Source organism: Phasianus colchicus, chromosome 9 (assembly GCF_987193195.1).
Source record: "Phasianus colchicus chromosome 9, bPhaCol1.hap1.1, whole genome shotgun sequence".
NCBI classification, from domain to species: Eukaryota; Metazoa; Chordata; class Aves; order Galliformes; family Phasianidae; genus Phasianus; species Phasianus colchicus.
This window is the reverse complement of record NC_143444.1, coordinates 13269802-13292891: the sequence shown is the minus strand read 5'-3', so window position 1 is coordinate 13292891 and position 23090 is coordinate 13269802. Positions and strand designations below refer to the sequence as shown.

Below are 23090 nucleotides of genomic sequence, written 5' to 3'. Positions count from 1 at the left end.
GCTTCACTCTGTTTAGTTGCTATTTTTCCTTCTCTTAGATTTAATAAGAGGTATTTTTATTTCAATAGTGAGACAACACTGGTTTTGTTGATGTTTGTAGGAACCAAACTATCTCTACTCCTTTTCGTCTGCATCCTCCCTGCACAGGAGGGATGCAGTTTGCCTCTGCTCACCTTCAAACTGTAACATCTCTGCTCAAAGAGTAATCAGCAGCTCTCACTTCTTGCAACATGCATAGTTCTCTGTAAAGCAAGCTGAAGGCATTAACTCATTTTACACAGGCCACTGAAACCATCACAAACAAACAACTTTTGATCTATGGCAAATTGGGCAACATTCAGTGAAATGACCTAAAGGTTAAAGTCTCTGTATCCTATTATCTCTCCTGAAGTCAAAGCATCCCACTTGTTAGAAGCTAACTTGGTTGTACATGGACCTCAAACACCATTTACTGTTCAGTAGAAATAGTACAGCACTGCTTAAGTGGAATTTGCAAGCACATTCTTTGCTAGTTCATTTCTGAAAATGAGACATTCATATACGTTTTAAAAGAAAATGTCAGGATTTTCTAGCCAAGACCAAAAACTACTTCTCATTAGAGAAGATACAGAAAACTCAGGTTTAACTTCAACAACATCAGCACACCAGGCTGTCCTTGAACTGACTGATGTGCTGTGCACCTGTGGTGCCCTCTTATCCCAAAAAGAGCTGAGGCACACGGCACCCCACAGCCAGATCAGAGGCCTTTGCTGGTCAGCCAGCTCCAGACTTGCAGCGTAGCAGTTTTTCTGTAACACAGCAAAGGTAACTCAGTCAAATTATATATAGGTGTAGAAGGATAAAATTAATATGCAAAACACACAGACTGAGCAACCAGATATGTCTGTGTATAATTTGACTTACAATTCTCAAATATTAAAAACATTAGTAAAGAAGCCACCCTAACAAACCTCCTTAAAACCCACTGTTGGTTTAAAAGTTTACCAATGCAGTGAACTCTTCAAATAGGCCAGAAATATTTCACAGCTAGACTTATGACAAACATTCACACACAAGCTTGAAACCAAAGCACGTGCTTTTATGTGTTCAGAGCCTTGCGACATGCTTTTCACTGGAGAACTGGAAAGAAAAAAAAAAAAGAAAAAAGAAAAACACCAAAAAATAATAATAACCTGACTTCGCATTTCATTTCATTGTAAGGTTTCCAGTCTTGAGCCTTAGTAGGCTCTCCATAGTACGCAAAACATTTTTGAGGGGTGAGAATATACCAAACTCGAGTGTTTGTTTGATTAGAGTGTTTGACTAGAGTGTTTGTGTGATTTGGGATCATAAAATACTCAATGGAATCTGCACTTTATCACCCAGACCCTGAAATATTACCACTTGGAAAGCATTATTCAATTTTTTTTTTTTCAATTCAATGATCAGAATTCAAGAGTTGCAAGGAAACAATCCCAAGCAAAACACTGTGATCAGTTTTTTCCTGTCCTACCTACCATCAGTATTCATTTCTACAGAGAGGTACCTGTAAACCGACTACAGTGACAGCAGCATCTGGTTCTAGCACAGGCAAAATACAAATACAAAATACAAAGTTTTAGTACAAGAGGACTCCACAGAGGACACCACTCTGGTTTCCTCATTGTAGTAGGCATAGCGAGGACACGGTGTGTGACGGGGTCAGGTCCCCTATGCTCAGGGCTTGCCAGGTGCTGTCCCACGATAGGACAGCGTGAATGCAAGGGGTGTAGACAAAGCAGGGACGAGAATATTTAAGTGCCTGCTACATTTTAATAAACGCCATTTTGCTTCACCTATACTTGGGGTCTGTGTGAGCATTTGGCCCCGACCTGGTATGGGGTCGGTTTCGCTGGCAAAGCAGCACCTTATGGGGTGGAAAACGAGTGTTGCAGAGAGAACGGCAACAAATGGTGACCCCGACGTGATTCACCCTGTGAGTAGTAGCTGCCCGGCGTGCCCGTAAGGCGGTGGAACCTGTGAGGTGGCGGCAGGTCGCCTACGGAAGACACACTGCGGTGGAACCTGTGAGGTGGCGGCAGGTCGCGTGTGTAACTAAAATGAAGGTATTTTTACATTTCTGTAAAAGTTATTGCGGTAAGACCGTTCCTTCTAAGAAGGAGATCGCGGCCGTGTTATCGCGGCTAGAAAAGGAGGGTGAGCTGGACTCCCCTCAACAGGTGCTCGATTCAAATCGGTGGGACTCACTCACTGCGGCGCTGTGCCAGCGCGCCATGTCCGACCAAAAAGCCTCAGAGCTTAAAACGTGGGGCTTGATACTTGAGGCTCTTAAAGCGGCAAAGGCAGAAGGAGGGTTCGGGGTGGACCGGAGCGCGACGGGGGCTGCCGGGAGCGGGTCTTTGCTTTCTCATAGATCCAGCGAGGCAAAGATGGCGCCGACGGCGGAGAGCAGAGGCGGAGAGACGGAGAAGAAGGAGTCGCCGAGTCAGTCATGTGAGCCGACAGCCCCGCCCTCGCCTTACCCTGCTCCGTCTTTATGCCCTTCTTTGGAGAAAACGTCACAGCCAGAACCGCCCCTTGAAGAACGCGATAGGGCGGTAGGCGGAGCGCGCCGGTGTGGGAGCCCGCACCCGGGAGGGAGCCCGCGCCGGTGGGGGGGCCCGGTTACTGACTGGGCTAAAATTAAAGAGGCAGCAGAAGAAAAGGGCTTAGCGAATCCAGCTGCGTTTCCGGTTGTAGCCTCAGAAAACGGTCCAATTTGGGTTCCTCTAGACCCGAAAGGGATCACGAGGGTGCTTGAGGCAGTTGAGAAAAAGGGTTTGAAATCCCCCTTAACAATGAATGCCCTCGAGAACCTTACCGCACAGGGGCCTCTCTTGCCCTATGATATAGAGAATTTGATGCGTATGGTTTTGAAGCCGGTGCAGTATACATTGTGGAAGGAGGAGTGGCAGGCCCGGCTCAGACAATTATTGGTTACAGCGCAAAACGATCCAGCGAACGTATTACACAACTCCGACCTTCAGAGATTGATGGGTAGTGCACCAGGTCTGTTAACTGCCCAGGCACAAGTTATCCACCTGAGACCTGGGGAATTAATTGCTACATCTGACGCCGCTTTAGAGGCGTTTAGAAGGCTCGCAAGGAATGCAGAGCCATCTACTCCGTGGACAGAAATTACACAGGGCCCCACGGAGTCATTTCAGGATTTTGCAAATAGGCTGATAAAGGCCGTAGAAGGGTCAGACCTTCCTAGGGCGGTCCATAACCCTGTTATTCTGGACTGCCTTTATCAAAAGTCGAACGGGGACGTACGTGCTTTGCTGAGAGCGGCGCCGGAAAAGTTTCACACCCCCGGTGAGGCCATCAAGTATATCGTAGAGAAACAAAAGTCAAATCCGTCTGTGGCAGGTGAGGTTGCTGCCGCAGTGACTGGAGTGATGATGGCGCACGGGGGCTTTGGTTATCATCACCCCGGCTATCCGGCAGTGGATCAAGAGGCTCAAGGCCCATGTTTTAGGTGCGGCCAGTGGGGCCATATCAGGGCCCAGTGTAGGGCCAGAATAGAGGGTATGCTGCTGTAAAACATGTTAGTACGGGAAGTGTCATGTGGATCCCGGCGAGAAAGGTCAAACCAGATCTGATGAAAGAGAACAGTAACGGGGGACTCTGAGTTTTGCAGGTATGGCTCCTGTTAACACCGAAGAAGAAGGAGACAGCCCAGGAACCCCGAAAGAAGGCCGGGAGAAGCGTGGAGGAAAACTCAACCGTTGCTGCCAACGAGAAAATGCCTTTCTATCAGGCGAATGTTATGTTTAGTGTGTGTGGTGGTTATTGCTTTATCACAGGGTATTCACTTTTGTCACTGCCAGGGAATTCACCTTTTGTCACTGCCAGGGAATTTACGGGTTACTTAGGTAAATAAGACGAGCCAAAACAACTTTTGCTTTAGTTTGCAATCGGCTACCTCACTCTTTTGCACTTGCCTAATGGGTATTTCTCAATACACGTTAGAAGCCTTTGCGAGGTACACTACAAACCATTCCAGCTGCCGTAACAACACCGATCTAGCTAGCCAAACGGCATGTTTCATAAAATCTCTGAACGACCCTGGGGTTGCTGCAACACAGAGCTTGGCTCAGATAGAACGCCTAGCATGTTGGTCAGTTAAGCAGGCGAATTTAACAACATTAGTATTGAATGCGATGCTAGAGGACACAAACAGCATTCGGCATGCGGTGCTGCAAAACAAAGCAGCCATCTACTTCTTGCTCCTGGCACAGGGGCATGAATGTGAAGACCTAGAAGGAATGTGTTGCTTCAATCTTAGCGACCACAGCGTATCCATCCATAAAGCGCTGAAAGCCCTGCGAGACCATACGGAGAGGATCCAGGTGGACGACGACCCCATCGGAGACGGGTTCAAGAAGACGTTTGGCAACTTCGGGAGTTGGATTGCGAAGATCGTTAAGGACATAGTATTAGCACCTTTAGTAATTGTGTGTATTGCCACTATTCTGCCGTGTGTGATTATGTGCTTTCAGAATTGCTTGCTAAGGATTATGTAGTAGCTTAGGGACCAATGCATAGAGTATAGAGTATCACGGGTATCGGGAACAATTGTAGCGTTTGCGTTCGCGCTGTTACGGGATATTACTGAGCATAGGGAGGGGGAGATGTAGTAGGCATAGCGAGGACACGGTGTGTGACGGGGTCAGGTCCCCTATGCTCAGGGCTTGCCAGGTGCTGTCCCACGATAGGACAGCGTGAATGCAAGGGGTGTAGACAAAGCAGGGACGAGAATATTTAAGTGCCTGCTACATTTTAATAAACGCCATTTTGCTTCACCTATACTTGGGGTCTGTGTGAGCATTTGGCCCCGACCTGGTATGGGGTCGGTTTCGCTGGCAAAGCAGCACCTTATGGGGTGGAAAACGAGTGTTGCAGAGAGAACGGCAACACTCATATCTCATTGCATATAAAAAACAGTAGGGAAAAATTTGTACTTCTTGTCAAGCACTTCCATTTCTTTATAGGTAAATGAAATTGAGTATGTTGTAAATAGAGTTGCGCTGTAGCTCCTTGAGGATCAAAGTAATAAATAAAATTAGGAAACAAGACTGGAAATGTCTTTCATTGTCTAACTTTCAAAAGAACAATAGTATTATCATGCAGAACTTTTCTAGCCATGGGATACCATGAAATAACGCGCAAGCTCAAGACTACAAGGCAAGTGAATAGCCAAAGATACCTTGCTCTGTTATTTTCTTTAATGAATAATAGTATCATAGCCAGAAAAATATGACAGCAGCTGACGGTGTGGGTGGTAGAAAAACATGAAGTATTTTATACTAAGTGAATTTAAAGTTTTGTTTTCTTTTTATCCTAACATCCCATGAAGAACCACCACATACTGTATTTAATTAAAAGCTGGAGATCAAAATTAGCCAACACTTTCTCTCTAACTACCTAACCAGGAAATTTATAAAGAAAGGCTCCCCAAAGAGACCAAAAACCTGTCCTCATGCCTTTGCTTTACCATTGAGCCTGCACAAGTTCTGATCAGTATTTAATCAAAACCAATTAGAGTAGTATGGCTCGGAGCTTGCTGACTGCATCAGTGGGTGCTCTGACCAATACTTAATGGAAAATGAATACAGAACAAGCTCAACAGCAACAGGAGGTAAGTCATATGGTTCTACAGGCTGTTGTCACTGCGATTGGCAATGAGAACACTCTGTGGCAGTGTAGTGCATGATGCGAGATGGAACAGTGGTTGTTGTAAGGCAGCTTCTGATGTAACAACCACATGGGCACTCAGAATTCCATCCCCACTGGAATACTTACCTCTTCACTCTGCATACTAACCCCCAAGCTTCACTGTTTATTTCTCCATGGATGCTGCTTTGTCTCGTAGATTTTTGAAAGTAGTAAGGAGGAGAAATAGGCTTGAGTCTTCACTGTTGACACTGAATTGGTCCACAGTGGAATCCCTCTTCCCCTTTCTATTACTTCTACATAGATTCTAGCTCTTTATCTCTAGAATATTTGTGCTTCCATCTAGTGCAGTTACTTCCATAAGCCAGGAAATTGAAAAGTCATAATTAAAATTTCTAACTTTAAAATTAACATATGGAGAGGTGTTTCTGCTCATAACCAATAACTTCAATATTTTCCCTCATGCCTTTTGCATTTCATGTACAGAAAAAAAACATACAAGGAAACAAAAACCAGAAAATGCATGCAGTCTCCTTTTGCCTTCCTATGAATACGCGCTGAGACGAAGTTAAAACTTAATTATTAGGTGAACGCATGATGTTGTGTCCTACAAGTCCCATCTGGTTCCCTGAAACAGGAACACCAAGATATAATGAAGAATAAATGTTACATTGACAAATATAGGTATTCCCACAACAGCTCACACGCATGCACGCACACACACACACGCATACCCCAGCAGAACTGGAAGTTGCTGTCTTCTGAACAAGTCAGGAAAGCAGGGCCTCAGCAAGAATTATTTCATGTTTTAGGTAATGGATTCCTTATTTTTTAATCTAGTCGACTTTTGAACAATTCATGAAATGCTTATCAAACTTTGATGTGCACTCCTTCATGAATCTCTGAATTTAATACTCTTTTATGTAATGATAGGCAATAAATACTGACTCCTTTGGAATTATCTAGTACTGTGTACAAGTCTGTGACAGCTGCTTCAATATTAAGGTCTGCAAGTGATAGGAGCTAAAAACGCAGGCAGAGTGGGCATTAGAAATGGGAAATCTTTGTCCTAAAGCATTTTGCTAGATGCAACCAACATTTACATTCTGTTATCACCAGCTTTTACAGAGCAAGCTTTAGTTCATTACTGAAAGAACCACCACTTGGATCTTCTAACAGAAACAATAAGTAGCAACAACAGCTGCCATCAAGGTTTTTGCCCATCAACTGCCAGGCACAAGCAGCTCCAATTCTCAGCAGGATGCTCTGATTTGTCCTGACCTCCCCACCTATAGATTCCACGGCACAGCATCTATCTACAGCACTGGAACTTCCACCCCTAATTCAACCTGTACTATCCATGTTGCAACATGACTCACACACAAGAAGTCACTTGAATATTTTCAGATCACTTTTACTTAAGTTGGATTCTTAGAACTTTTGCACAGTATAAAAAGTACTTCAAGAAGAATGATAGTATTTATACTCTAGTCTTATTTTTGATTATGCAACACCTTGGTTGCTTTCACAGACAAAAAATCTCTGTCATAACTATACCAATTCCTTACTTGAAAAATAATATTTGGGAAAAAAACCTACAAAAGTTTATCTCACCAATTTCAGAACATCTACATTTCAATTCAGCTTAGCAGCTATACTGTCACCATTTAATCTGCCCACATCACATGCATCATCACCAAATGGACAGCCAGTGGCCCACAAAGCTATTAGTCTTTCAGCACAGTTATTTAGAAACTAGGAAATAACATGATTATATGCAATATTGTACTTCATGAGCAAAAGATTACTTTTTAAATGCTGTACAAGCTACCGTACTCAAGGACAAGCAAGAATCTGACAGAACTCCACAGCTGGATCTAATATTTTGAACATTCCACTCTATTTTGAACTTTGCTTTTCTTCTTCAAATTAAGTCCTCTGTTTATAAACAAGATCTAAATCCCTCCTGGGGTTAATCAAATAACCACAAAATACAAGCCCAAAAAGAGAAATCACCTTCAAAGATGATATTTGCTCAAAACCTGGAGCAGTTGCCATGGAAATCATATTCTTTTGATCCATAAATATCGTCAAAATAGCATGAGTGTTTGAACCAGGTCCAGCTAGTTTGAAATTGGAAAATAAGAGGGAAATGAACATGACAGAAGGGAATGTGATAAAATCTCCCAAGAAGTTACATCTACCTCCTCTTTTCAAACTTTCATCATAAGAAAACTTGTGTTCCACCAAAACTTTGTTGCTGTAATTAAGTAAAATTTGAAATGGTGAAGTAGAAGATTCAAATAACAAGACAAAACTAGGATAAGATTGTTAAATATTGCATAACTATAACCAAGTGTGAATGCTGAACAGTTATTAATTGTATAGAGTGTATAGAATATTATTGTATTTGAACATGTTGGTGCTTAAACTTCTAAATAGCTAACTTAATTCAAAGAGTTTGCTCATTCAAGTACTTCATTTATGATGTAAATTTCATCATGTTGCAGAAAATCTCAATTATATCTGAATTCTACACTTACAGACCTTAGTCGTCATGATGGTTTCACCACACAATCCTATCTACCACACTCAACATCATTAAGAACAAAAGAGAAAAGGGAAAAGTTACTTTAGAATATAACTGCAGACAGCTTTAGTGACCAGTCAGAGGGGAAAAGCAATAAGGAAACTCATATTTCTTGCTCATCTACAGAACGGCCAAACACACAACAATTAAACAGCAACTTATAAACACCAGCATGAAATAAAATGGGGGAAGAAAGGTAGCTTAAAAATTAAACTAAGATGTAACTATTGATGTTGTAATTTAACAGTCAAGCTGTTTAAAATCTACTGTGTTTTGGGAAATGTTTTAATTAAACTGATTTTCAAAAGAAAAGTGAGCCTTTCCCAAGGCTGGGAAAACATTGCCTGTTTCTATAAGCAGCGACAAATATTTTGAAGTAACATTAATTCTTTCTTTCACATCTGAAATCAGTACAACTAGAAAGCTGTGCTACCCTTACAGGATGTGATCTGCAGAAGTAAAGATACCATCATACTAACGCTCCTGCATACTACCTACATTTCAAAACTTTTCAGAGGCTCCCGCAGAGGCCTTAGTATGTTAGGCACTTTGAGGTATTTACAAAAACCTCTTTTGTTATAAAGTCATCCTGGGCAAGACTTGAAGAGGATAAGAAAACTACAGTCATTTAAACATGCTACTTTCCTATTTGTATTGCTTTGAAATCTGCCCTATAGTTGGCACAAAAATTCAAAGGCATTTTTTAACTCTTGAGCTATCAACAGCTATCCAAGAGCATTTCAAGGCAATGCAGATCAGGTAAGCCTGGCCAGGTTTGAAGATTAGAACATACAGGGGGGCCTCATGCCTCAGGTCGTACAGCCCACAGCTCAGCTCAGGGGTTGCAGTCACCTTGGCCAACAACCTGTCTGTCATTGCCAGCAGAACACAGGGCAGGCAGCAGCACCTCACAATAAACCATTACAATGTCCCAAACAGTAGCTAATCAGTAGCAAAGAATAAAACCAGTAATTGGTGACTATGCACCTCTATGTATAGACCTCCTATTTTACAAAGCAAATGAGACATTATATAGATGCAAATGATTTATATTCACTGCTTTGGAACAAAGATTTATTTGCATCTGAAGAATTTCTTAACAGACATGGTTAGATTTTTGCTTGTGCCAAAAACATACTGAAGATCATGGGAGTTGAAGGTGGTTCATCTAAACTATTACTTCAGGATTACTCAAAGAGACAGCTCAGAGAGCAAAATTAACATAGTCAAAAAGAACTGGACTTCTTACCTATGACCATCAGATCATTAGATGCAGCAACTTCAAAATAGATGGAAGGTGACAAACTACTTAGATTTTTTTTCCCCCATTAAAGATGACGGAATTGTACTAAAATTGAGAACATTTATTCCTAAGTGTGCAAACACATGCCTGGGTACAACAAAATTAACTGATATGCATACCAGGGTCCCATATCTGCAACGCAATATATATTAGGGTATACATACGGGAATGTATCTTTTTATAGCTGTTTGCAAGTCAGGATGCTTATTATCCATTTTATGCCTATCCCGATTTATTTTCAGACCTCTTAAAACTACTAAAACTTACATACTAGTAATCTAGGGCATTAATTATATGTTTGGTTGGGTTTTTGCTGTTGTTGTTTTTACTGGAAGGCAATATGTCCAAATAAAATCTGCTTGGTGCATTAGTGACAGTTCCCTGTTAGCTTTTTGTATTCTGACATTTCTTTTCAAAAAGAAATATGGAAATAAAATATTTTCTAAAGCATGTGCCTCACAGAGTTCCTCAAGGCATGTGTTATCTTACTGCTACATATTTCTTGGCATGTACTTTTTTTTAATAAGAAGTTCCTGAACAAACACTGTCTTTTGTTCAGCAGGAGAAAAACAAATTATTCTCATTTTGTTTGTGCTTTGTGTCTATTATGTAGAAAATCAGACTACTGCTAGCTTTTTAAAGAGAGGTAGACCCAAAAACAGGTCTTTAAGCAATTTGTTGTGGTAAGGAATGGTTATGGGTGGGTGTAAATTAGTCAGAAAAGGGTTGCAGATGGTAAGGAAGTGCAGTCTATAAGAACTCATACACTGCACCCAAAAATTATGTCTAAGAACATGTATGAAACATAACTAAAGAAGGTTTAAGTTAAAGATGGCCTTGCTCTCCATTTACAGCTCAGATACACTTACAGTTTTCTCGGAATTCACCATCACAGTACACGACAACGGAAGGCTTACAGCAAATCATTTAAGAAATGCCATACAAGTGGTCTCCACAAACCTTACTGTCTTCAAAAACCTGACAACTTTGTAACATCTCCATCACTGACCACCTCTTCCTCTAACAGCCATGGTAGGGACATCTGAAAATATTCTGACTGCCCTGATACAAGTTACCATATCAAAAAGTTCTGTCCCCTGGGAAACACAGAACAGAAAACTAGTCTACTTCTCTTTCTGAGGGTTGAACTAAGAACTCCATTCATTCCTTCTAACAGTCTGCAGGCAATTGCAATTCACCCAAGCCTCCAGAGCTTTCTGAATTTCTTTTTGAATGCTTACCTATGCAATTATTCACCATGTTCTTCTCCATACCTTTCAGACACAGGTTGCTGCAATATTCTCCCTCCTACCTGCTTTATGTATAATTCTTACTATATTTCTTTCTAGCAGTTTTGCAATTCACACTTGCCTTTAAAAACTTCACTGTTAAATAGTGAAATCTCACTCTCTATGGTTACCTTTGGAACCAGCTGTCATCTGCCAGTCCAGAGCAGCCTCACAAGAAAACATCTACCAACTAAATCTGAGTTTTCAGCCTTGCTCATTTATCCTCCAAAACTGTGATGCTGCTCTTAGTGCCTTCCATAAAAGCAATGTTTATTGTGAAACGTGTTATGGAAGAACTGTTTTTAAAAGACTTTTTGAGATAGATACAGAATATATTTAAAGTATTCCTGGGATGTTATTTGCAGTCCTGCTTCACTCTCACTTCACTTTGCACTTACCCACTCAGTATTTTACATCAGATTCTACATGATAAAATCTCTAGGGAAAGCTGCAGCTTCCCTCTGCTTCAGAGAGTGTCAAGCCTCCCTTTACATGATGTACAGATAATAAACAACTACATCCACCATTGCAAACTACACAAAGTACACAGGGAAAGGCATTTGACAGTCCTATGCCCACCTTCATGTTTCATCATGCGAAGCCTGGGAAACAGTTTGTTTCCATCAGATTAAAAAGAGCTCCAGCACCATGAAATAGTGCCAGGTGTGAAAAGAATAGTGGGTTCCCTGGCTAGATACACAGGACCACAGCCCGCCACCGAACCCAGCTTTGGCCAGAATTAACCCTGATGAGATAGCACCTGGAATGCAGCACCTACTTTCTGGGTGACCCAGTACAGAAAGGATGCTCAGAAACTTCACAGTGTAGACTGGAGGACCACCAATTTGAACAGGAGCCTACAGCACATGGCCTACAAGCAAAGGGTGAGGGAGCTAAGCTTATTTAATTTTGTGCAGAACAGGCTAAGGACAAATTTAATAGCGACTTCAAGATCTGAAGGACAGCAACAAAGAGAGCCAAGATCTTCCAGACAATATAACAACCTTCAGGCATTTCCTGTAAACTGTATTTTTATGATGTTTTATCTCTAAGGAAAAATATGACCCCCACATCACTTGGGCCAGTTTTCAACATCTTGAGCCAGACAGTACAATCAGTTTTCAATCCATCATTCATCTTGTACTTCCCAAGCTTCTATATGACAACACTGTAGAAGAGGTGAGAGTCATCCAAAGGCCAAGCCACTGATCACCACAGATCCCCCCCCTTCCATATTACTAGGAACTTCAAAAGAAAAGGCAGTTCAGACTAGTCAAGAATGGTTTTCCTTTGGTAAATCAATACTAGCTACTCATGATAGCATATACCTGTTCCCTATGTGCATGCAAATGGGACTTCAGAAAAGTTTACCACAATCTTTCCAGGGACTGAACTAAGTCAGACCAAGGTATAGCTCCCCAAGTCCTTGCTTTAATGCTTACTTAAGATGGGTAAAAGGTTAGTTTTCTCCAGTTGACCTACCATACTAACACATTTTTCAGCCTTGTAAATACATGAGGAACCTTTTAGAACCATTGAGCAAATTCCACCTGGCCCACAGATTTAAACAAAAAGAATAGGAAAGAACATTACTGCAGAAGTGAATCACCTCATTATACCTTGCTTCAGAACAGGCTTAGAGAAAGTTTCTACTCTCTGTTAAGAAGCAAGATATGAAGCTGGTTCAAGTTAACCCTTGTATAACAAAAGTAATTTGTTATTCCATGTATATATAAGCACTAAGAGAAGTTTTTATTATTATTACAAAGTTAGGAACCTTTTCCTTATATAATTATTTACACAAGCTTCTTGTGCTTGATTTAACTTACTTAAGTATGCCTACTTAAAGACATTACTTTATATCATGCAAATCTTAGAAAAATACCAGAATATCTAGGTCACTTGCACTATTTCCAAGTTTTACAACAGGAAAAATATCAATCACACCAGTCACTGAAGTTTTTATTCTCTTATAAATGTGTATGGAAAGTTTCATTTGATTGCTTTTCTAGGGTTCCAGGAGGGATTTTTTTTTAAATAAGAAGCTTAAACTTGTTTAGTAAATCTGTTCTCATTGTCTGTGCTTTGCTAAATGATTTATCATAGTGGCAATAAACATTTGCAGCACACAGCATAATAGTTTCACAGGAGTTTATAGTGAGATGTGCTGAGAATACATATGAGAAATACCACATACACACAAAAATCATTATCTTAAGTTGCTTAGCCAACCAAAAGTACTCTCTTTTTGTACTGACATCATTCATTTGACTTTTTTTTCCTAGAAAATTAGCAACAGTATCACAAATATTTTCTTTCAGCAAACAAAAATAACTACAAGAAGCAAGCAAATTCAATTATTTGGATGCTGGTCTTTCTACATCACATCTGTTACTCCTCAGTATGGATGCACCCTTCAAATCTGGGATGATATTTCATGGTGTATATGACGGAACACAGTGAGTCACAGATGGAGCTTCCTCTGATTTTTGGTCAGCAGTTTTGGCATAAAGGGGAACTGATGAACTTTTGGGGCTCTGGAGTCTTGTGAACTGTGCACCTTTGTGTGTGAATGAGGAAGCACAGGGGAATATGCTAGGGACTACAGTCCACACAACTAACTTTTTCATAGGATTTACTTTTCTCTAGCACTATATACTTCATTTTTTTTTTAAACATTCCAAAAGCAATATCATAGGGTGGTCCTATATTCAAAGCATCATACTTGTACAAACATCTTTTTTGCTGTTTGCACGGATGCTTTTTGTTTAGCTTGGTTTTTACTACACACAAAATCAATACCTTATTGTCCTTGGTTCTTCTCCCCTCTGCCTCATGAAACTTTTGAATTCATGTAAAGAAAATGGCTTCAAAAGGCAATATAAGAGTTCGATAACTAGTCCTTTGATGAAAGACTGCAAACAGTGTTCTTGCTCTGCATTTCATATCAAATACTGGTTTAATTCCTGGAACAAGTGGTGTTCGGTTTTGTTTTTTTTTGTTGTTTTTTTTTTTGTTGTTGTTTGTTTGTTTGTTGTTTTTTGTTTTTGTTTTTTTTGCCTGTTTTATTTTTTTTCCTCTCCCCCTACACACCAGAGAAAATCCCCAAGAATAATTTTTCCAGAAAGGTACAGTAGCCTTTTGCTCCTTTCATCCTAAACTTTTATTTTATGTGAAGATTAGAAACAATTGACAGTAAGAAAATGAAGGAAAAAAAAAGTAAACGTGCATTGTTTATGCCATTACAGTGGTTTGAAGCATTTCACACACATTTCTACTCCTCTCACATACTAAAAAGATAAAATACACTAAAACTGTGGTCACACCAGAAACTAATTTCATCTCTATCTGGACATCAAAAAATTATCCTCCTACATAACATGAAGTCAAAGTTTAATCATGACTTATCAGTACATCTTAAACACTAATCATCTGCAAGCAATCCAAAGATCAAAAGCAACAACCAGAAAGAATACAAAAGATCAATTAAAACATTAAGTACATCTGATATATGTTATGCTTCCATAGCAGATTTACTAATAAGAAAAAGAGAAAAATTAATCACATGGATTATCCACTTCAAATTATTAACTGTGTAATTTCTCAGAAGCACAATAGCTAACATTCATACCTCAACCATTTATATTTTATTAATATAACATGGACACATTTATCTTGAATGCATAATATTAAATCTCTTTATCTTAAGACTAGTGAACTACCGACCTTCCAGTTTTAAGTATGACAGTACTCCTGTACAGCTAAAAAGCACTGCCATTCATACACAGCATGTGAAATCCAGGCCATCCACAATGAAGACTAATTGCCTGATGTCCATCCAGAAGGATATGGAACAGCAAAAAATCTCAACCCTTTGAACAACAGTTCATAATCAGAGATGCACAGGTCTTACAAAGATACCTGTTTTAGGTTGTGTGATTAAAAAAAGATGTTCTTGTTGCACCAAAGACATTTTATGCCCTCCAAAACAGCACCATGAAGAGAAGTTCAATGATATGTTTTGAGAGAAAAAAACAACTATAACTACAGTAAGCAGTATTAAAAGCAGCCCTTTAACTAACAGATCTGGTTTAATTCTTGTTCTTATCTCTACCACTGGCAAACATCAAGAACAGCATTTGAGCAGCTGGGAGTCCAGCAGTGAGAACACGCTCAGAGCCAAACACCATCCCTTCTTAGAAGAGAGTTCCAATTGCCAGAAGTTGTACAGCTTATACTTTTGTTGGCACACAGCAGTAGGCCAGTTTTTGGAAAGGACCATTTGTAACAATCTCATTTTGCACATTATATACTCATGTAGTGAAGGCTCTGCTTTTTTCCTTGTTTAATTTTGGAAAAAGAACAGACTGAGACTAGTGCAACCACTTGCTCTTCACATACGGACATGGCATACCACAGGAAGAATTAAGACTGATAGGGAGAAATTATTGCTTTAATTATCTTTACAGATGATCTTCGTGTTTCACTACTGCTGTTGATTGGTGTGCAGATATCTAAAAGGTAACAAGAAGCACCATTCCTTTCTAGAGACAGTCAAATATTATTTATGGCACAACTGACAAAAATACTTCTTACTGACATAAGCAGAGAATTTACAAAGACTTCCTTTGTATGACATTTAAATATAATCAAATTTATGAATTTCTGGTTGTTTTTTAAAGACATAAAAATGACTCATTAGTATAACTTCATAATATTATTTTGAAAACAATGACCATTATATTCATAAAACAGAACAAAGAAGGTAGCTAAGTTCTGCTGTTCTCTTGGAACATGTTCTAAGGCTGATTCTGAAAATGCTTCCAACCCACATGGATGGAATAAAGTTTAGCAAGCTAAATTGGACTTAAGTTCTTTGTTGAAAGCACGCTGCACTGCACCTTGCAGTATTAGTGAACTGCGAAGTGCTCTTGCCCCCTCTAACTGCAGTTAGGGGATAAAAAGTTTTCACTTGTATAATCTCTTTTTCCCCCATCGTCTCTACATCTAGCTATTGTTGAACTCACCTAAACACTTAAAAGTTTTAACTTCAAGATTTGCAGTTTTAGTTTCCAGTTCTACGTTTAAATAAAAGTGACAAAGCTGTAGATTGACAATGAGCAGAAATACTCCTCTGTGTATATTTAAAATACCAAGTAGTCTTCTTCTACATTATAATCTGAATTCTGTAGATCTTACTCGAGAATTTAACTTAAGGCACAGGCCAGGAATATACAAAGCTCTAGAATAAGTTTATGGGTTCCTTTTTTTTAATTTTGAGATTTTTCCACCATTATTTAACCATAAGGCATAATGTATATAGATCATGGAAATCTTGTTTTAATTAGATATTCTGCAAATGCAATAGCATGCACATCCATTTATTTTCAATATTAGTATCTTATTTTGCCCTCAAACTTAAATATACTCTAAACAGTGTAAGTAACTATTTAATTCTTCCGGTTAGCTCATTCATAATGAAAAAATATTGCTCCAACTCCATGCAATTAAATTAGGATCAGTAACCTCCCTGCTTAATAACTGGGAAAGAATAGGTAAAAGAAAGATAGCTTCTGGTTAAAATAGATGTAATTGTTTCTGCTTCCAGTCACAGTCTGAAATCATGCATAGTAGAGCGAATGTAGATAATACTGCATTCAAATGTTTTTAATCATCTAAAGGCCAAGTCTTCACCAAACTGATTCAAATCAAATAAATACTGTATTTGAGATAAACAAAAAGATGACATTCTGAACAGACAGATGTGGCTCTAGATGCACTGAAACAGAATTAGAAAGAGTATTTTACTGGAGGGTAAAAGGTCAAATGAAAATATGAACTCAGAAATGTCTTCCAAATAGAACATAGCCAGAGCCCCTATGCAGATAACCAGAACCTATGCCGCTGACTTCTGAGGGACCATGGTGGCTTCATCCCAGGGATTTAGGGGTTTTCAGAGCCCTTGAGAAACTCCAAAGAGCCACAAACCTGCCTCTCAACAGGAGAAGATTAAGGGTGCAGATGAAAAAAGATGACACTGCTCTACCTCACAACAGGCAAAAGAACACTCTTGTATGACTGAACAGTAATGCACTGTGAACAGACGAGATATTACTCCAAGTGCAGGAAACATGTTTTTCTGCTCCTTAACCAGCAGTCACACCTAGAATTAGGATAATATGGAATGTTAATGAGGTTAAAAAAAAAAAAAAAACAAGAAGCATAACTAATGGCAACTCAAATAAAAAAGTTGCCTACGAGTAATGCTTTTTCTTCGAAGAGCCAAATGCTACTACCCTCTCCTACTCCAAAGTTGTTAATGAACACTTAAAGCTTCAAATTGTTTTAAGTAACTACACAATAAAAACAATTTAGGTACCTTGTAATTGCAAATAGTTTCACAAGTTGTATGGTTGCATTTAATATGTATCTGCCATAATAAGCTACTAACTTAAGTAGCAGTGTTGTATAACATCAAAAGATGCCATTACTAAAGATGGGAGTCTAACAGTGTTTAATAATTCAGTGATACTTCCTCAGCTATAACAGTCATTATAAATACAAATTTTCAAGCAGTTTTTTTCAAACATTAGTGTTTTATTAAATCATTTCATAATAAAAAAATCAACTAGTGAATATGTTTCTACCCAGAAATCCCAATATACAATGAATTACAACACTGAATTGTTACAACTTTTGTTTAAAGAAATACTTGCCCTTATTACCCAGCTTTGAAACATTTCTGCACTAGTCCTTCATAGCAATTTCAAACTCAGAGATGAGCACGAAACAGTTCAGTCTGAGTAGGGCACACTAGAAAAAATTAAGTCTTTTTTTACATAGTAATGTTGATTTTTACTTTTCCAATGCATTACAACTAAAAATGTTTGTCTTATTTGTACTATCCTAATCCTAACCACTTCAAAATCATCAGATTTGCCAGCCACATGAATCCATGAAAGCTGATCCTGATATGACACGTGCCAAAGAATCCTCAAGCCTCAAAGCAAGTGATAAGAAGCCAGTTGCACCAGAGCTACTATGAAGAGAAGCACTCTGGCACTTCAGCACAGACTCAGCTCCACCAACCCAAATGGTCCAGACAGATAAAGCACAAGCTACGAGCTACCTGTCTGTAAAACACACCAACTTCATAATTGTGGTGTGGATGCCTCCAGTCCGAGTTGCTGCCAAATTCAGGGCAGTTATATGAATGGGAAGATCATGAGTCATTCTTAATAGCACTCCTGCACAGGCCCAGTAGAAGCAGCTTCCAAAAAAAATCAAGTTCTAGATGAGAGATGCTGGACCTTGTTTAGTACTTTTACTTTGAAACAATATTACTCATTCCTGCCCAAACGAAAAATTTCTTATTGCAATTTTGGAATGATTACCAGGCAGCCTACAGTTAGTGGTACATAACTGAGCGTACTATTTTTGACTGCAGTTAAGGTGTCTTACTAAATAGTATGTTCCGGGCACATATGCAAAACCCCAGATGCAATGCTTTGTTTAGTCTCGCTGCAGAGGAATGCAGAAATTGATTATTAGAAAGTTACATACTTTGGATGAATAGAATATTGAAAAACACAGCCAAGCAAATACAAAAACCTCAAGAAGCAAAAATGTTGCAAGTTGTTAAATTTGCAAGAGAATGTCTATGTATTTAATTGGCATTTGACAAGAGTACTTATGCAAGGAAGTTATAGCTTTTCAAAATATCAATTAGTATTTTTAGTAATAGATTGTTATCATCATGCTATAGGACTTTAGTTAAATGCCATTTAAAAGATTGCCATCTTTATCACTAGGATAATGGTGGCAGCTCATTTGGAGAAAGAACAGTCTACCTCTACACACACATTTGAGAACCATTCATTTCTTAAATTGCAGTTCATTATCTTTTAAACTGCAACTTAACTTTTTCAAACAAAATTTCATGATTCATAAACTTTTCCTCTTTGCACAAACAGATGTAGTGGATATTACGTACATGAAACCATGTTACAGTTATCTAGACAGTATTTTCTGCTTCTTATTTTCTTGAATGTTCAGGGTGGCAAAAGGTAGTGAAGAAAGCATGTCTGAGAGCTAGGATTATGCCCACTGTTATCATTCCTCATTCTTTTAAATACAACTCTTAGTTTGCTGTTATTAAACTGAATAGTTGAAGTTTTAATTCTTTTTTGTCATCATTCTGTTAAATGTGCTAATAACCCGAGCTCTTTTAACAGACTACTGTGTACAAATAAAGAAGGTGAGAAAGTGAGGGAAAAGCTCACAAAAGGAAAACCTCGGGTACTTAAGCATAAAGTTGTACTTCCTGCTAGTAATAACTTCCCTTCTAGAGTTTCTAGTATTTGCTTTTCCTTTGTGAATTTCATAGGCCTCCTCACTGATTTCTAGTTTATCAATGATTCCAGCAGCGCATTTACAGTAACTTGGACCATCTGATTTGCATATATAGCAAGCACTGTTGAATCTTAAGCTACATTTCTTCAGGTAATGAACCTGAAGGAAACATAAGGTAACACATGTACGTTTGGACTTAGGTAAAACCACATTCAGTGAATAAAGTTAACAAATGTCAATTTAATTACCTAACAGCTCCTTTGGCAACATTTCTGTAACGTGTAGCAGAAGTATAAGTCTAAAAGTGACTACAGATAGCTTCAAACACACCTGAAGTCATTTTTGAGGTACTCTTGAAAAAGAGAAATGTTCCTGGCACTACTTAAGAAAAAGTAGATCTTGCAAGGATACTTTTAGCTATATCACTATTTCTAGCACAAAAGGCAAGCAGACCTCGATTAGAAGCAGTTTAGAATGATTCTGCAGCTTCTAAACTGTGTTTCTTTTCCTGTTATCAAGCACTAACACTATTGTGTTACACTAATGTATTTCTGCTGTATCTCCATTTCACAAAAGGACTGAGGAGGAGTTTCGTTTTGCCTGAGGTAAGGGGTGAAGACTGAGAAAATTATCAAGAACACCATTTTCTCACTAACAAAGTCACAAGTTCAATTCTCTCTCCACTGCAGCTTGATGCACAGTCTTGCACAATGTGAGAGAGGTGGTGGTTGTCATGTAGACATTTACAGAATGTTACTTTGGAAATGGAATAAGCTAGTAATTCTTTGGGGAAAAAAAAAAAAAACAGACCTAGATGTGTGCACTGAATACAGAATAGCATCACTACGTTTTCTCATTTGCTTCCAACTGAGCAATTTAGTTTAGACAGCAGACATGGTTAGCAGGCACACTAATTATGAGGAGATGGAACTCAACAACTCACTGACAATCCTGAATCAAGAGAAAAATGCCTTCAGGATGGCAGAGCGCAGTGAATTTCTTACAAGCCCCAACAAATAGCGATAGTCAAATCTAATAGCTTGGTGAAGAAAATGAAAACAGACAAGAGATAAACATAGGGAGTGATTAATATCTACCTGCTAATTACATTGCTTTATTTACTTTATCTGCTTTAAGTAGATTGCTTTTCAATTTCCATATTAAATTTTTTCTTGGGGGAGGGGGGGGAGAGATCAAAGAACATGAACTGCTGTTTCCAAAGTACATTTCAACTTCCACCTCACCTCTTTTTGTGCTTCCCTCCTTATTTTCCTTTCTTTTCTCTCCTTTGAATTCCTTTCTTTTCCTTTTCATTCTCCCTTACATCCTTAAAAAGTACACTATGCACCGTATCTCTTTTACACCCATAATCTCTATAAGGAATCAGAATCAGGTCTGCCAATTATGCTCAGCAATTTTTTCACAGCATTTGAATTTCTTTGCTTTGTGGCCCATCTAGCACAATGACTAACAGACCAACCTCAAGGGTATTCAGCTTTCCTCTAGCTTCAAAAGCTTCTGTGGGAATTCGATAAATTGATCAAGCACACTTTTGTTTAGTCATGAGCTCACTATCAAGCACCAATACTCTAACTCATCTCAGAGCTGCTAGAGGTGTTCCTAAAGGCCATCTGTCTAGCAACAACAGCTAAGACTTAAACTCTCTGTGAAGCCACAGCACACTGGTGCTGCACCCTGAGTCTCCCATCTCTGCATCTGAAGCGCATTGTCCTCCTCCAACAGCAAACTGTTCAGTAGCTCAGGAAAAATGTGTACAAGCGGCCATAGATAGGTTACACAAAGAATGCCTAATCTTCTCAAAATAGATAACTAATAAAGCTTTTGATAAAAACTCTTTCCTAAATGTAACCTCTGGTCCACTGTGCCCTTGGCAATTCATATAGGCCATTTGTATTCAGAAAGTCAGGTTTCTCAAACTCCTGAAGGAATTCACCTTGAACTGATGGAAGCCACAGAGAAGCTTGAGGGACTCACTGACCTCCTGCTCCTTCCTCATCATCACTGTGCTCACGCCACCCGCTGCCCCAGCCCAGCTCCTCATGCCGCAGGACCTGCCAGGTGACCCCGTTGCCAGGGTAACCTTCTCTGACAATTCCATTTTCCTCACTAAGGGCTGGGTTATCGTCTCAGATGTTTGTATTAAAATAGAAAATCATCTGCATTTAATGACTTCTTATTTGGGCTTTGTCTCATCCCTTCTCAATGGTGAAGCGAACAGACACCAAAGAAGGTAAAAGCTCACACTTCTAAAATAAAGTCAGCAATTTAGCAGGCTCGGATACAGTTCACTGGGAAAAATGCATTAATTCTTCATGCATCAGAGATATTCACATTGTCAGAGGACTGCTCTGGCAAACACGAAGAGCAATAAACCTCTTCCCAAGATATGCCGTGCAGTAAACTGATTAAGTGGCATAGAACTAATTACAGCATATTACGCTTCTGAGGTCTTTCAGCAAAAAGGACATCTAAAGGAGTAACATTCACTAATTAATTATTGTTGCAGGCTACTAGGTTTTAAATAATCTAGAGGAATAGAAAATAAAGGCCTACAAATATATTTTAAACTCATTAGCTTTAAGGGGTTTGCAACAGTACCTTTCTTTCCTTTCTTCTACATCACCTCCAAATAAATCCATCTATGTCATAGAAATCCCTCTCACATAAGCATAACCATCCAAAAAGAGGTAAGAACCAAGTACTTTTCATTTTAGCTCACCTCTGCAGACGATGCAGAGACAGAGAAACTGTCTCCTGAAAGTGTTATTTCTTTTCATTAATAAGACAAGAATGCTTAGATTCGTAGCTTAGTACTCAGATTTTACTTCAAAGGTTCAGGTTCTAAACTTTTGTGAGATCACACTTAATCATTAGAAAACAAGCAACAGACTTCAACCAAAAGAGAGAAAGCTATGGTGAAAAAAGACAAAAGGTAACTGCCAATATAAAAGAAAAACATTGCTCTTGCAGACCACCCATAAGGAATGTGAAGGATTCCAAAATCACAAAAAGAAACTGAGTCTACATATCAAGACAAAAGAAAACACTCTTAGAAACATCTAAATAACCAAGCAATTATCTTCTGAGATCATAGCACCCTCAGCATTTGTTTTAGCTATCTAACTATACCTGATATACTTGACCGTGTCTCACTGCAGAATCATATGTTAGGTTTCACATGTCATTCCTTGGCTTTGATGGTCCCTTCTATCACTCCTATCCCATCAAACTGAAAATACTGCCCAGAAAAACGTGTGCAGCAAATGCATATTCCAAATGGATCAATGCATCTAACTGAAGTACCATATTTGAACAGGCAAGGAACTTGAAGATCATTTGTCACTATGAGTATCAAAGTCCTGTAAGCAAAAAGTGAAGTTCTGCTGTTTTCTACTATATGAACTCCACGCATATTGTTAAGAGTAAACACAGAAGTCCATTCTACAAAATCATACTTGTTATATAAGTACACATATGTCCAAGAGAAGAAATGTCAATAATCCCTCCAGCAGTAAGAAAAAAAAAAATGCTTTTATTAGACTTGATAATTTGCGGGTATTGACAAATGTAAACTCAACAGAACAGTGTTTTAATTGATTGTTCAAACACTACTGATATCATATGTATATAATATTTTTATAGAGAGAGAGAAGGCTTATTATTTGTTATTTAGTCACATGTCATCTGTTGAAACTAAGACATGCAAACAGTCCTAAACCACCATACTTTGACCTTTTCCCTGTTTTCAAATTTTAGTTGTTGGCCATTTCTTTTCTTTCCTCTGTAACCTCAATATTCTGGGAGCAATAGAGAAATGGAATGGTTGCCTACTTGAAAT

At 38.9% G+C, this 23090-nt stretch overlaps 1 protein-coding gene and 1 long non-coding RNA gene across 4 annotated transcripts in view; one reads left to right on the top strand and one right to left on the bottom strand.

Moving 5' to 3' along the window:
* The window catches only part of LOC149916824 (uncharacterized), a 510270-nt gene that overhangs the window by 360180 nt on the left and 127000 nt on the right, over window positions 1-23090 (bottom strand). The gene's annotated exons all lie outside the window — the stretch shown is intronic.
* Window positions 1662-4832, top strand: LOC149916825 (uncharacterized). The gene has a single exon (XM_090146222.1). It carries the CDS (start codon window positions 2079-2081, stop codon window positions 3561-3563), a length of 1485 nt encoding a protein of 494 aa, XP_090002348.1. The 5' UTR covers window positions 1662-2078; the 3' UTR covers window positions 3564-4832.

Bases quoted from the DNA above. Each gene is read 5' to 3' on its own strand.
- LOC149916825 (XM_090146222.1), top strand. From the start codon at position 2,079: ATGAAGGTATTTTTACATTTCTGTAAAAGTTATTGCGGTAAGACCGTT.